This window comes from Protopterus annectens, chromosome 8.part1, assembly GCF_019279795.1.
Source record: "Protopterus annectens isolate FY-2018-M chromosome 8.part1, PAN1.0, whole genome shotgun sequence".
Taxonomy (NCBI): domain Eukaryota; kingdom Metazoa; phylum Chordata; order Ceratodontiformes; family Protopteridae; genus Protopterus; species Protopterus annectens.
Genome location: NC_056742.1, coordinates 539,631,179 through 539,646,602, shown reverse-complemented (window position 1 = coordinate 539,646,602; position 15,424 = coordinate 539,631,179). Strand labels below are relative to the sequence as shown.

General features: G+C 34.0%; 1 protein-coding gene across 2 annotated transcripts in view; it reads left to right on the top strand.

The window, feature by feature from the left end:
* The window catches only part of LOC122810440 (hepatocyte nuclear factor 4-beta-like), a 954,244-nt gene extending 939,053 nt beyond the window's left edge, over positions 1-15,191 (top strand). Inside the window, exon 10 of one of the 2 annotated variants that reach the window (XM_044082058.1) lies at positions 14,374-15,191. In XM_044082058.1, the coding sequence (XP_043937993.1) occupies positions 14,374-14,507 (134 nt within the window). In that variant the 3' untranslated portion in view covers positions 14,508-15,191. The remainder of the gene's footprint in view (positions 1-14,373) is intronic. The other variant, XM_044082059.1, reaches the window with a different exon arrangement.
* The last annotated feature ends 233 nt before the right edge of the window (positions 15,192-15,424 follow it).

Below are 15,424 nucleotides of genomic sequence, written 5' to 3'. Positions count from 1 at the left end.
ACACTATCATTTTAATTAGCATTAGTCTGTCGTCAAAAGTAAAATAAAGTTTGTTCCAATTATCTGTGAGATTAATTAGATTTGTTAAGATATTATAGTTTGTAGTAATTGTATTCTTAAGAGTGGAATTAATTTGAACACCCAGGTATTTAATTTGTGTATTGTCCCAGATAAAGCATTTATAACTTTTCATTTTCATAGTCGTATTTTTATTTATTAACAAAGTCTGTGTCTTGTTATGATTAAATTTTAGTCCAGATAAACCTTCAAATAAATCTAAAGTGTTAAGTAGCTGATCTAAAGATGTATCAATCTCTCCACTAGTTAGTAACAAATCGTCCACAAATAGCTGAATCTTTGGAAATATGTTACTATTTAAATTATAGCCTTTAATGCGAACATTATTTCTAATATAGTTGGCTAGTGGTTCTACAGCTAAAATGAAAATTAAAGGGGAAAGAGGGCAACCTTGTTTTGTTCCTTTTGTAAGTTTAAATGAGGGGGATAAGAAAGAATCTATCTTTACAAAAGAAACAGAGTCTTCATAAAGGTTTCTAATTAATTTTATAAAATTTAGGAAAAATTTATAGTGTTGTAAAGCTTTAAATAAATAGCACCAACTCAGTGAATCAAAGGCTTTGTTTATGTCTAGACTCATTATTGTTAATTTGTTTCTATTTTTATTAGCTAAATCTATAAGAGTCAGAAGTCTTATTATATTATCTTGGAATTTTCTGTGTTTAATAAAACCCATCTGATATTCCTCTGTTAGGCTAGGTATAATGGAATTGATTATGTTTGATGTTATGCTCATGAAAATCTTATAATCTATATTTAATAATGAGATGGGCCTATAGGAGGAACAGGAAGTAGGATCTTTATCAGGTTTAAGTATGGGAGAGATTAATGAATATCTCCATGATGGGATATTATAAGTAGTTTTGATTTCCTGAAATGTGTTTAGTAGTATTTTTAAGGTATTATCAGGAAGGATTTTGTATATTTCAGGAATTAAACCATCTAACCCTGGTGCTTTATTAGTTTTTAAGTTGTTTATTTGAATTTTTAGTTCTGTAAATGTGGAAGGTCTATCAGTTTTAGCAATATTCCCAGGGGATAAGGTCTTTCAAATATTATCAGATAAGAATTTGTCTAGATTTATATTTTCATTTATTGGTTTGAGAGTATTTATATTCTCATAATGTTTTTTGAAACCTTGTAGTATGGAATTTAAATTTGTAGCTTTTATTTTTATCATATTTTCAACATATGTAATTTCATTGATGTGATTTCTTTCTTTCAAGTACTTTGAGCATACTGCAATTCTATATAGACTTTTAGGATTGATAGAGTATGAACATAATTTAATTTTCTCTAGATTTATAGATATTTTATTGTTGCAATACATTTTGATATTCTTTGTTTAATTTATTTATATTATCTAAGACCCACGGTGGTGGTACTGTGGTAGCGTTGTCGCCTCACAGTAAGATGCTGTCCGGTTCGATTCTCAGTTAGAGCGTCTTCTGCACGGAGAAATGCGTGAATGGGAGTACCTTCGTTGAAGGTTGTGCATCAGGGCTGGTAACTCGGCACGTAAAAATCAACTACCAATCATTAGCGGACGGGAGTTCCGCTGTGGTGACCCCTAACCGGGAAAAGCCGAAAGACACAACATCTAAGACTTTCTTATCATTTGGTGTTAGATTACCTTTTAAGTTGTCTAATTCAGTTTGAATATCTTGTCTTTTATCCCATTCCTTTCTTTTTTGCATATGCCACATTTTAACTTTTTCATATAATACAACTTTGAGGGTGTCCCACAGAATTGCATCCAATACTTCTCCATTGTTATTTGTTTCTAAAAACTGATTAATTTCTTATAACATCCACTCTTGATAGCCTTTTATTTTCATAATATAAGCTGGTATTCTTTGGCAATGTATTAAGGGTTCAGTTTGAAAAGTTATACTAAAAGTAATGGCATTATGATCAGAAAGGGGACAAGATATTAATAATACATTATTTTTGATTGTAAAGAATTTGACACTAAGACTTTATCAATATTAGTTTGTGTCCCAAACCTATATGAATAGTGAGAGAACTTTAGGGAAGAGGGAAGTTTTATATGGTATATGTCTTTTAAATTTCTTGTATTGATATAATTATGTAGGTGTTTTGCTACAGCGGAAATCTTGAAGGTTTTAGAACTCGTAGTTTCATCAGATGAAAGAATACAATTATAATCCCCTGCGACTATCATTTCTCCTCTAGAATGTAAAGTTATAATGACTAAGTATTTCTTTACTGATGTACCAATTCCAGGGATCCAGTAAGAGTTTATGAGTGTATAGTATTTCCTTTCAAGCTTAATTACTACTAAAGTTAACATACCCTCTTTATCTATATATGAGTTTACAATTTCAGGAAGCCTTAGACTTTTTTTCCAAAGAATTAGTACACCTCTTCTTTTGTAATTAAATTGGGAACTAGTCAATATTTTATAGTCTTTTAGTGTTAGCTTATTTAAGTCTTGGAATATTAAATGTGTCTCCTGAAGAAATACTATATTAGTCTTATGTAAAGAAAGGTATTTATTAATGCTTGCTCTTTTAATACGATTATTTAGCCCAATAATATTCAATGATAGACAATTATACGTTAAGACCAGTTAAAATGTATAATAGTTCAAAATAGCTATAATGATTTCCTAGGGGATTAACCTTGTAGGTTATAACAAAATTTGTTATGGACTGAGTTTCTGTAACAACTAAAGAAGGTAAAATAGTATTTACAATTAACATCCTTCTTCATGGAACCTAGTGTTCCTGGCTTAATATGTGTTACATACAAGCCACAGGTCTGCCAACACATATTCAATAACATTGGGTCACTGCGACTGCATGCTTCATTAATAACCAAAAAGAAGATAGTGTTATATATTGTAGAGTCTATATGAACTAATATTTTGATTATGGTTAAATATAAGTAATATATAATACCTTACTATTCGTACAATCAATCATTCAGAGAATGGTAACAACAAACTTTTAAATTTGTATGTGCATAAACTATTAAAGTATTTATTCTATTATAACCTTCATTTCCCCTCCCCAAAAAACAGAGTTTGTTTGAATAAACTAGGTCATATAAAATTTAGGAAAAAAGAAAATTTCAGTATGTTACTGCAAATGTTATATTTCATGAGGTGTCAAGTTGGGGAAACAATACTATGACAGGCATGGAGCCCATCCCTAAGAAAACGTATGATTAAAGTTCATGAAATTAGTATTGTTTCAGTCTTTGATGTTAAGCAAAGGTGCTCTTCACAGCCCCCACAATGTGCCCAGAACTGTCTCCTTCTGCAGTTCCTATGGAGTTGCATGTATCAGTAACATATCTAAATACAGCTGTAATATTTTTTACGAGACCCATTGCTCCTACTTATTGGAACTGTGTATCCTTCTTTAACATTACCCTAGATTTGTCTGCAAATCCTAGTATTTTATGACTTTTTGTCTCTCTTTACATAAAAAACTGTTATGACTGGGTGTAGCAATTTGAATGATCAATGCTACTTTTGTCTTCTTTTCATGGACTACTATATCTGCTTTTCCCAGAGCTATTTTTTTTAATTTTTGGCAGTGAGTGATCCCACATAATATAAACTTCATCATTCTTTATAATTCTTTGTGGCTCATGTTTCCAGCGCTTCTCAGCTACTTTTCAATATTGTAATGTATGCACAATCCCCAGTGCAACAGTCTTGCCTCATTATTATGCCTTTCAGTATACAGGCCCTCTGCCATTAGTGTATCACACCCAGCAACAAGATGTGTGACTGTTTCCAGTTCTGTTTTACAGAACCTGCATTTGTCTGTTTCTCCCACATGCTCAATGGACTTTGTAAACCAATGGGTTCATAGTCCACTATCCTGAATCTCCAGTATTAACCTTTCATCGATTGGTTTAACTTCACCTGTCCTTAACCTTTCCTGCATCAGATCCTGATCGACATGAGGTTGCTGCATGATATACTTGTAACTATATTTATACCTTTTCCACATTTCTTGCCTTTTCATCTGATCCTTCTCCTTATAGTCTTTCTTTTGTTTGTTGGCACATTCAGTTTCTGTCTGATTTTTATCTACTTCTGGTTTGATTTCCATTCCTGCTTAACAGTGAAATGCTTCTGCTTAGCTAAGCAGGGAAAGTCACTTTAGACTTGTTCACCTAGTACAATTTCCAATTATCTTTCACTATTTGTTTAATACTATACATATCTAAAGAAGTAATTTATCTATAGCCAGTAAGCATAATGAAAAAAATCACTAACATCACAAAGGAAGAAAAAGATGCCAAACTCACCAAATTAATGTTAAGCGCTTTTGTTCATTTTATTTAAAATGAGACTTCATCATAACTAAAACACAAAACTAATTCATCAGTTTATGCACAACAGCTAATCACATGACACATCAGCGTACACATTTGCATCAAAAAATACTACTTTCCAAAATGTTAAATGTGTAATTAAATAATTATAAATGTAAAAATGTAGTTATTACATTTTAAGATAAATGTAATATTAATAATACTGTTTAAACCAAAATTATATCAACTGCCAACCAAATTTTCCATTTACCTTCCTTATGTTCCATTAAATTGTTATCTCCTATAAATTATCATTCACATAATTAATTATCAAAAAGAAAAAGGCATTACAAATATCCTTCTTTATTATTGCCAGCAAATGACCATATATTGCCTGAAAGAGTTTTCTGGTAGTTTTACCCATGCAAAAACTCTTGCAGGAACAGCAAGTAGCCTAATAAACTAATCCTTCTGATTTACAATTAAACTTCTGATTGACATATATTTCTCTACCACAGTGTTTTAATACTACATTAGTGCCAGTGTTATTAAATCTACAGTATTTACAAGCATAACAGGGGTACGTGCCAAGCGGACCTTTAGTACAAATGATATTTCAGCTTTATTATTTGCTCTCACTATACATGTCTTTAAATTGCATCCTTTTTTGTAAGTAAACATAGGATTAGTGCTAATATTGTTTGTCAAATCTTGATTACCTAGTACTATTTTCCAATTAGCTTTCACTATTTGTTTAAACCTATCCATATCTAAACAAATAGGTAGAAGAAAAGGATTCAAAAAAGAAGACTCTGTGTACATCACTTTGAGTGGGAACATAGCCAAATAAAAGAATAGGTTCAAATTGTTCCCACCTTTTTAGTTTTACTTCTTTAATAATAACATCTAACTTATTGTTTAAATATATTCTGTCTAGAAATACATTAACAATTCTAACTCATTAAGAATATGTCATCAGTTGCTTTTTCTCATCACATTAGACCATGGGAATTAGGAGGAATTAATTTTCCAGATATAGAGACGTATATCAAAGCCTCCATTTTTAAACTAGTTTTAAACTGGGTAAATCCAAATTTCTCTTCTGCTTGGAAATCTCTGCATATGATTATTTTTTTAAATGAAAACAAAATAATAAATAATACATCACACTATATTCACAAAAATAGATTTTGGCATATATTATGCATTAATCTTCAAAATAACATAACAAAACCTACTAATCTATCATATTTAAATAATATTTATAATTTATTCAGATCCTTTATAAACTCAAATCCTGACATAAAAGTATGGTTTGAACTGTTATTACCATTTAATACATCAAAGAAATTTAAAAGAAAATTCATGATAACACCCTCATTAATTGGGAATCTAATAATCTCATATGTTGGGCCCAATGCATAAATAATCTTAAAACATTAACTAGTCAACAAGTAACAAATGAATTTAATATAATAAATGTAGACAGAGTAAGTCTCCAGAAAATTTTACTCTACTCTAAAAATTTATGCAAAATTATTAATGATTCGTCCTTCAAGTCTAAGCCAAAACTTATAAACTATATTCAAGAACTGATTTATGATAACCATAACTGGCCAAATTCAACATCTAAACTATACAAGATTTTAATAGTCTACAAGGCTAAAATAGATTAAAGCACTTGGAATTTTATATCTAGAGGTTTATCAACAAATCTGTCAAATGATTGTAAAAATAATCTTCTATACTCCATTAAACTAACTTCTAATACACAAACATGGCGAATCTTCACCTGGAAATTTTTGCATAGAGCCTTTTATACTCCAAATAAAATAGCTAAATTCAACTCAAATCAAAATGTTATTTGTTGGAGATGCTCTTTAAGCTGTGAAGCGGATTGGTCTCATATATTTTATGATTGTATTAAAATGTTTTGGGAGAAAATTGGCAATTTTCTTCAAGCTATTTATAATGATACATTTGTTTTAACAAAGTCTTTAATTTTTGAATATAGATGAATTAGTAGTTATGAATAAAAGAGATCAATATCTTTTATGTACTATTCTGGCGGTTGCCAGAAAGTGTATCACAAGGAAATGGAAATCTGCAACTCCTCCGTGTTTTGAAGACTTTATATTTCTACTTAAGGAGACTGCACAAAAGGAGATAAAAGTCAAGGAAGAAAGAATGTTCCCCAGAAAATGGTCAGACAACCCCTGGAATAAAATACTTACACTCATAGAAGAAATGAAACTAGACAGAATCTCCATCATATGAGTTCAAAGAGATATAAACTTTTGTGGACTTTTTTTTTTTCTCTTCTTCTTCTCTGGATTTTTTATTAATTATTATTGTACTGTTTCTCCTTTGGGTCACTTGTAAATATTGTAAATAATGTTTTTGTTCCTTTTACTATTATTGAATTGTAATCTAATTTTACTGTTTTTTTATTTCTTCTCAAAAAACAAAATAAAAATTTGTTGAGTAAAAAAAAAAAAGAATATGTCATCAGTAACCATGAAGAACCACATGTTGTCCAGGTCAAGAGTGTGTTCCAACTAGTTATTAGAAAAACAACAAGTTAAGTGCTTGAGGGGCGAAAGCTCTTAACTTGTTGTTTTTCTAATAAATAGTCGGAACACACTCTTGACCTGGACAGTGTGTGGTTCTTCATTGTTACAGGTACTTTACTGCATGGACTGCACACAAAGGTGGTTAATATGTCATCAGTATTAAACAGTTTACTGAATCTAACTAACTGTTCCCTAATGACATTTCACTTCATGCATGGAGGATGCCATCTATTATAATGAAGATAATTATTAAGAAAGATCTCTTTCTTATAAATACTTCTATGGAAACACCCATTGGCTTTATCTAGCATAATAGTTAAATCAGGAAAATGAACTTTATCTCTAATGTCACTCATAGTAAAAGTTAAAAAGCCTGTTGATCTGTTCAGCTGTAATAAAATAGCTCAAACTGATCAAAAAGTTCCAGTCCAAATAAAAAACAAATCATCTATATATTTCATGTAAAACATAACACAGGAAAAAATGAACTATTAATCAGGAAAGTTTTATCCCACCAACAGCAAACAAGATTGGCAAATTAAGGTGCCATCTTGGTACAGATTGCATCATCTCCGATTTGTTGATAAGTTTTATCTTGAAAAACAAAAAAATTATCATTAAGCACTAAATCTAATAAACAATTTGTTTTAGTATACATATTACTAAAATCTATAAAAGTATTCAAATATTGTCTCAAATAATCAAATACTTACATTTTGTAAAACTGATGTATATAACAAAACTACATCAATAGTAACTAAATAATTCTCAGTACCCAAAATTTATGTTGCTTCAACAGATGTAACAAAACCCAAGAATATTTTAAGTAAAACATAAAAAACTGGACATCATGATTTAATATAAGATCCAAATGCAAAGCAATGGACTCAGTTTTGTTTTTCCTAGCAGCAAATATAGATCTAAAATGTGGGTTGAAACTGTTTTTATGAATTTTGGGAATTCCAAAAATCTTTCCCAATTGTGAATGTTCATTATATAAAAACTCAAAAAGACCCACATATATACATCTCTGGTTCATTAAACCAAACAATGTTTCATAAATCAAATTAAAGTTCTAATGCATAAATACATTTATAACAATTTTGTAACAGTCAATATTTGCCAATAATAATTGCATTGATTCAGCTTATATTTAACAGTATCCATAACCACTGTTCCATTACCTTTATCAGCCTTCATTAATCTAATTGTTGTATTACTTTGCAACTCTCAAAGTGCTTTAAATTCAGATACAGGTAAATTATGATACCTTTTAGATAATTTTCTAGCTAATAACCTCCTAAAATCACTTTCACAAGTTTCAGAAAAAACTGTCAATGTATTTGTTAACACAGGATTAAAGATGCTGTTTCTTTTATACAAATGACTTAAATCTATGTTAAAATGTTTTATGTTGTGCAAAATAAACTGCAAATTTAGTTTGCACATATATATTTTCAAATCTAATATCAGTTTGAACAAATTAGCCCTTGTGAATGACATGAAAGATAAACCTCTGCTTAAAACTTTAAAATGAAAGATTAAAAGTGTTATGGAACTTAAATTATAAATGGGACAAACTTTTGATTTCAATTACATCTCCCTCGGCCTTGACAACTTTCCCCGTAACTCCCTATTTTGGGTGGCTTCTTCTTGTTCTTCATAGGGGGATACTTGGGGTAAAAAGAAGGAGCCACTGAGACTCCCTGTTCAACTTTAATATTGTTATTGTTATTACCAACTTCATGACTAAAACCAGCTGGCTGAGAATCGTGACCCTCAGCAAATCTTGTGAAGCAAGGTCTTCTTTGGAATAGAAAACATAGTACTGTCCTTCAAAGCTGTTGAATCATTAAGACCATTATTTGTCTTGGCCACAGTGAAATCCATGTCATTGTTGGCTACCATATTATAATTTGCCAAAGGATACGCTGTCTTTTTTTCCTATATGCTTCCACATCACATGATAACTTTTTGTGCTTTTTATTAACAAAGGTAGTGACATGTCTTTCAGTTTTTGCTGTGATCCATGTAAGTTAGTTATGATCTTTAAAGGCATGACAGCACCTAACATGGTGATTAATTGCATTACTCAGCACCTCCAGTTTCTCTTTGTTATAATTAACAAACAATCACATAATGGAAACACCTGTTCTGTTATACAGTTCAACTGAGTCAAGATAGATTTTATCAGTCTGTTTGATGCCATTCAGAAATTTAAACTCTTGAGACCTTTGGGTATGTGTTGCAAATTCATATAATGTTCTAGGTAATAATTTTCATACTCCAAAGACTTAAAATTCATAATTTTGTTTCCTAAATCAAAGATGTTTGACTTACATTTACCTGGTTTCACTGTAGTCCACATCAGAAACTTTGCTAATAACCTGACCACTAGATGACACAAAAGGATTGGCAACAGGCTTGGTGAGTGACTCAGTGGAAGAGAAGTTAATGAATGCATCAGCTACCACTGTTTTTTCACTATCTAAACTGTCTCCCTCACCACTGTTACCGTGATTATCAGGATTTTCTGCTTCACCATTGCTGAAAATTTGATTCAGCACAGCCTGAGCAAGTGTTATGACAGACAGAAAAGTTTGTGACTAAATGATTAAATAAATGGGTACTTTATTTATAGATAATTCCATGTTACCATCTCGTTTAATATTATCTTAATATAAAACAGTGGAAATGGTCTGTTCAGCCATGCTTTCTCAAACTTCAGCCAACAAGAAAACTGCTAAAAATTAAGAGAATGATAAATGTTACATGCAGGCAGTGTCACACAAGGAAACTTTACAACAAATCACTGACACCAGGAAGGAAGAAAACATGCCAAACTCACCAAATTAATGTTAAGAGCTTTAGTTCCTTTTATTTAAAACAGAACTTAATCAGAACTAAAACACAAAACTAATTAATCAATTTATATACAACAATCACGACACATCAGCTTACTTTTCCAAAACTTTAACTATGGAATTAAATAAATATAAATATAAAATTACTCCTGTTTGGTATCTACTTCTCTGAAGTACAGGCTAACACAGAAGGTCTTTGGCTAACAAAGTTCGCAGATGACTGCAAACTAGGAGCCATAATCGAAACTCCTAATGATGTAGACATCCTACAAAAGGGCCTCACTGAGACAGATGCGTGGTGTCAAAGCCATGGCCTCAAGCTCAATGCCAAAAAGTGCATCGTCATCCCTTTTGGTAAAAACTCTGTACCCATGAACTAACACATAGGCGGTAGTCTACTTAACACCGAAAGTGTGATAAGAGACCTTGGGACACAGGTGGACAGTAGTCTCTCCTTTGATAATCACATCACCACAGTAGTCAGGAAATCCTTCTATGTGGCACACCTCATCACAAAAGGTTTCTCGTCTAGAAAAAAAGAGGTCATTGCTCCTCTCTACTTGTCACTCATTAGACCCATTAATGAGTACAATGCCCCTTTTGGTATGTACCTCACAAGACACCTACAACAACTGGAAAGGCCACAGAAATACCTCGCAAAGAGGATTACTGGCCTCAAACAGATGCCCTACGCCGACCATCTCAAATAACCTCCAGCTTTACTCTGTCGCATATCGCCTACTCAGAGGCAATCTCTGCCTAACATACAAAGCTACGTCAAACCCAGAGCTGTTGGACAGGCTCCACTTAAAGAAATCTCAATCCCTCTGAACTACTCGCTCTAGGGACCTAAACCTTGTTACCACAATAAACAGAACATGCTGGAGGGATAGATTCCTGTCCCAGAGACTTCCCATACTCTGGAACAAACTACCTACCTATCTATATCAAACAAAGCTCCTCATTAGCACTCTTCAAGAAAAATCTTGATGATTGGATGGGAGATAGGAAATTCATCCTGGGGATCACTTCTGTGGCTCTGCTCGACAGGGGCACAGGAAAATCATTTTCTTGGGTGGCGAAAGCCAGGGTAATTTTTTGGCTAGGCTTATATAGGCCCTAGGGCCAATAGCCTAGTACCTACATATATATATATATATATATATATATATATATATATATATATATATATATATATATATATATATACACACATATAAAAACAAAACATTATTCGTTTTTAAGATACATTTAATATAAGTAATACCATTTAAACCAGGACTTATATGAGGCACCAATTACATTTGCCATTTAACATTCCAATAAATTATTAAAATCTCCTGTAAATTGTCTATTATTCACTTAATCTATTACAAAAAAATACAAAATTTGTTAAAATTAACACAGCCTAAAGAATGTTTTGCCAAGGCATTAGAAATATATTTCTTCTTTATGTGATGTAATCACTGCAATTTAACCTCACATAAGGAGAGTCAGTCCGGAGAAACAAAGTTTTTTTTATATAATTGCTTTAGTAATATCTAATGAAAATAGAGTTCCTCAGATGTAATGAAAGCTGCATAACACCTAACCATATTCAATGATGTTGCACTAAAGGTGTCTACACTGATAGGCAGCAAAATTTAAGTCAGACTTCCATTTTTCTAACACACCTGTTAAGCACTCTTCCACATAACTGTGGCAGTTGCCACAGAGGCATAAGGAACTGTTAACAAGCTGCTTCCTGTGGTCCTCTTGTCCGGGGTTTAATTCCCCTCAGCTTCCACTGTGTAACTGTGTGATTCTGAGCAAGTGACTTAACCAGACAGTGCTCCTGAGCAGAGTTTGAAGAAAGTCCATGAAGGTCAGTTCTCTGCCATAGTTAATAAACAAGTAAATAAGCTGTTGGACGTAACATCTGTAATATAATCATTTTGGAATCATGTCAGCTGAGGCATTTTCAGACATATCAATGTCTTTACTGTAAATAACATTTTCTATACATAAATATGGATAAACAGTTTTTTTAGGTTTTGAGACAAAGCTGCCACTGGCCGTTGTACTTCTCTAACACCGTCATATTGGCATGGTGTTACCATTCGGCTAGAGCATCTGTTGACTGACTTCACATCTGTTTCTGATGTGCAAATGGCTGAACATTGAAGTGTAGATCTGCCATTGTGAATCACCTGTGTCAGTGGTGAGGTAGCCGAAGTTACGGACAGGTACAGCACACCTGTCTCCTCCATGTGCTGCAGCCAGCTGAATCACTGTCACTGAGTGTAAGCTGGATTTCTAACAGATTCCATTTGTTTGTAGGAATTCAGACAGTTGCTAGCTGTAGACATGGTGGGAGGGCCATGCTAGGTGTCTTCTCTGCTGTTATAGGAATCTCTCATGATAGCAGGTAAAGGGAGGCCATTTATTGAGGGTGGAGGTGGGGAACATGTCCAGTTTGCTTTTAGTCTTTTAATGGGTCTAAAATGAGTTATTTAATCACTCTCTTCCAACTCACTTGTATCTGCAAAGGTAATAATAAAACAGATTGGTCAAAAGCCCTAAAAAACACAAACTTTTTTTTCCCCCAGAGGAACAAGCCTCCCCTTCTGCATCCCTCCTGCGTATATTATGCACATGGGGTGATACATTGGCAGGGTTTTAACATGCTTGTTAATGCCTGCAGACCCACAAAATCTGTACACCATTTTTAACAGCATTCTATTGCACTGCATTATTAAGAGCTTTTACTTTTCAAACGTTAAATGAGAGAATGAAAACTGTTGGATAACAAGTCACAAATCACCTAGCAAGTTTGCACCTCAGTATTCACCCTTGTGTAGGTGAATTCACTGATGAGTGGATAGTTATTTGAGGTTCCTGCAGCAGGTGGTGTAGCACATTGGTCTGGAACACATGCAGCATTTACCTTGCAAAGTAAAGAGTTGTCAGTGAGGAACCCATTCCTACACCTGTAACAGAATAACTTAACATAAAAATGTGGAATATGACAACAGATAAGACCCACTGCCCAAATTAAGTTGGCCGTTGCCTTACCTGATCAATAAACAGCAGTTCCCTGCTAGTGGGAATGGGTATTCCTAAATGCAAAGTGCCAAAGCACTGCTCCACCCTTCCTTGTCACAATTCGTGGACACGGACTGCTGTAATGAAGAGTGGCCTACAGCAACCTGAGAACTTCTGTGAATGGAGTACAGGCTCACAGAATAAACAGTGGTATACTAGGTGTACCGCTACGTGACGGTGGTATAGTATGATGGTATACTATACGTACTGCTACTTGATAGGGGCATACTATGGGTGCTGCTACTAAATGGTGGTATACTATACATACCGCTACCTGACAGGGGAGTACTATGTTTGCAACTACTCCACGATGGTATACTATACGTACTGCTACTTGACAGGGGTGTACTATGTGTGCTGCAACTTGACATTGGTATACTATACATACCGCTACTCAACAGGGGGATACAATGTGTGCTGCTACTCGACAGTGGTATACTATATGTACCGCTACTCAACAGGGGCATACTATATGTGCCGCTACTCGACGGTGGTAAAGTATACGTACCTCTACTCTGACAAGGGTGTACTATGTGCCCAGTACTCGAAAGTGGTGTACTTTGTACACTGAAGTGCTCTGTAGCATACCAATGCTATACAGTTTAACTGATGTGCTATTCTCCACCTGGCAGTGATTCATAAAGTAGTGAAATGCATTATGCATGACAGAAAAGCTAGGGTCGTTACCATAGTATCATAATGAGGAGATTTGGTGCAGTGGAAGCTGTCAAGCATCTGTGTGTGGTAGCAGGATTGTCTGCATCTAGGGGTAGGGTTTTTCCTATCATATAGTGGGGGGGTCATCTTTTTACAGCTGATCCTTGTATGCTGTTCCATGTACTGGATACGTGGTTCTAGCCTCATAACGTATGTAGCAGTTGGGGTCGGCCTGTACACTATGTTGTGTTTTTGAATCACTTCTGATCACTAGGGGTGGTTAGCACTTGTACTCTCTGCACTGAGTAGTATGGCTACATAATGGGGTAAAACTTCACACCTGATCTTATCCCACTGTGTACCTTTTTCTATGAATCTCATAAAGCTTTAGTGTACCTTTCTACAGCATATCAGCCCTACACCATGGGAAACAATGCCTGTATATAGCACCACAATATCATATTCAACAGAACTGGCTTACATCTCTCTGACAATTTCCTGAACCCCACTTATAGCATAACTGTTAAGGAGTTAGTTAGGACTAGGCTCACACAGATTATAATTTAAGACAGTGGCTTTTTACACAGATGAAGACAAGTCTGTCTGATGAAAAAAAGCCACAGCATCTGAAAGGCTTTCACTGTAGATTCAGAAGAGCTTTTAGAAATGTACCCAAGCACACAATATGCAGCAGTCTCTTGTATTACTGACTATACATTAACTATGCATAAGTTAGAGATCTGTGTGAAAAAAATACTTAGCAGTGAAGCATATGCACAGTTTGTCTGTTTTATAATCTTATCTTTTATTTGTAATTACAGCCTCTCCTGAAACACCTGTCCCATCACCCTCGACCACTAACGGAAGTGAGGAATGCAGATTAAGTCCTGGCTCAGCCCCAGGGGTCTTGCACATACTGCCTCAAGCAATAGTCCCAAAGCTGGAAACTGTATGATGAACAAGCTTGGATCTCTCTTGGGAAACATGATTCAAAATCATATCTCCCACTGTATTTTATTTAGTGGCAGAATGAACTATATTGTATTTTAATGTGTCACAAACGTACTGGTTCTTTGGTTCTTACAAAGGTTAACTCTGAATGACAGATGTGAATAACGGTATCCTGCGACAGCAGAAGTGTGTGTACCAAATGGACTGGAGAGAAGAGTGTTAACCTTCTTCTAATACCTGCAAAGGATGAGCAAGAAATGGAGAAAACACAAGTCACCCTCTCTGATTTTTGTTTCACAATGTGTACCTTATGATGTTTTTTCCAAAGGAAAAGAAAAAAAAATCTATTCTATAAAGTTGTATCTTATTTCTGGGACAGAATAAACCATGAATGGTGTAATACAAAGGTACAATAAAATGTTTATCTCAGCTTTCAGACTGACCACTGCATGCTGGTACGTATCTGTAGTGGTACATCACGGAGAAATGAAAGCAGACTGGAAACGATTCTTAAACTTGATATTTGACAGCTAGTTATGAAATGTAAGCCTTCTTTTGCCATTACACAATGAAATATAAACTGTAATGTACAGTAGCCCCTGCACTGGTTTGAACCCATGGCTGATAGTATGAAGCTATAGGCAGATTGCCTCCAGTCAGCTTACCATAATTAAAATTGTTCAGTCCACATCTTCATTTTGTTTGTTACATGAATGGGATTATCTTTCCAAACTGAGTATCAGTTTTGGTGATATATCAAGGAACTGTATTGAGTAGCTGGTCTGTTTATGATCTGTTGTTCACTTTAGCGATACTGAAATGAACTTGTTGCCTAAGATGTTTGTTCCAGTTTTCTGCAAGAGACCCAGAAATGTCATCAAATGTCATATCTAGTGCTGCTAAAAGATGATCTTTTAGAGT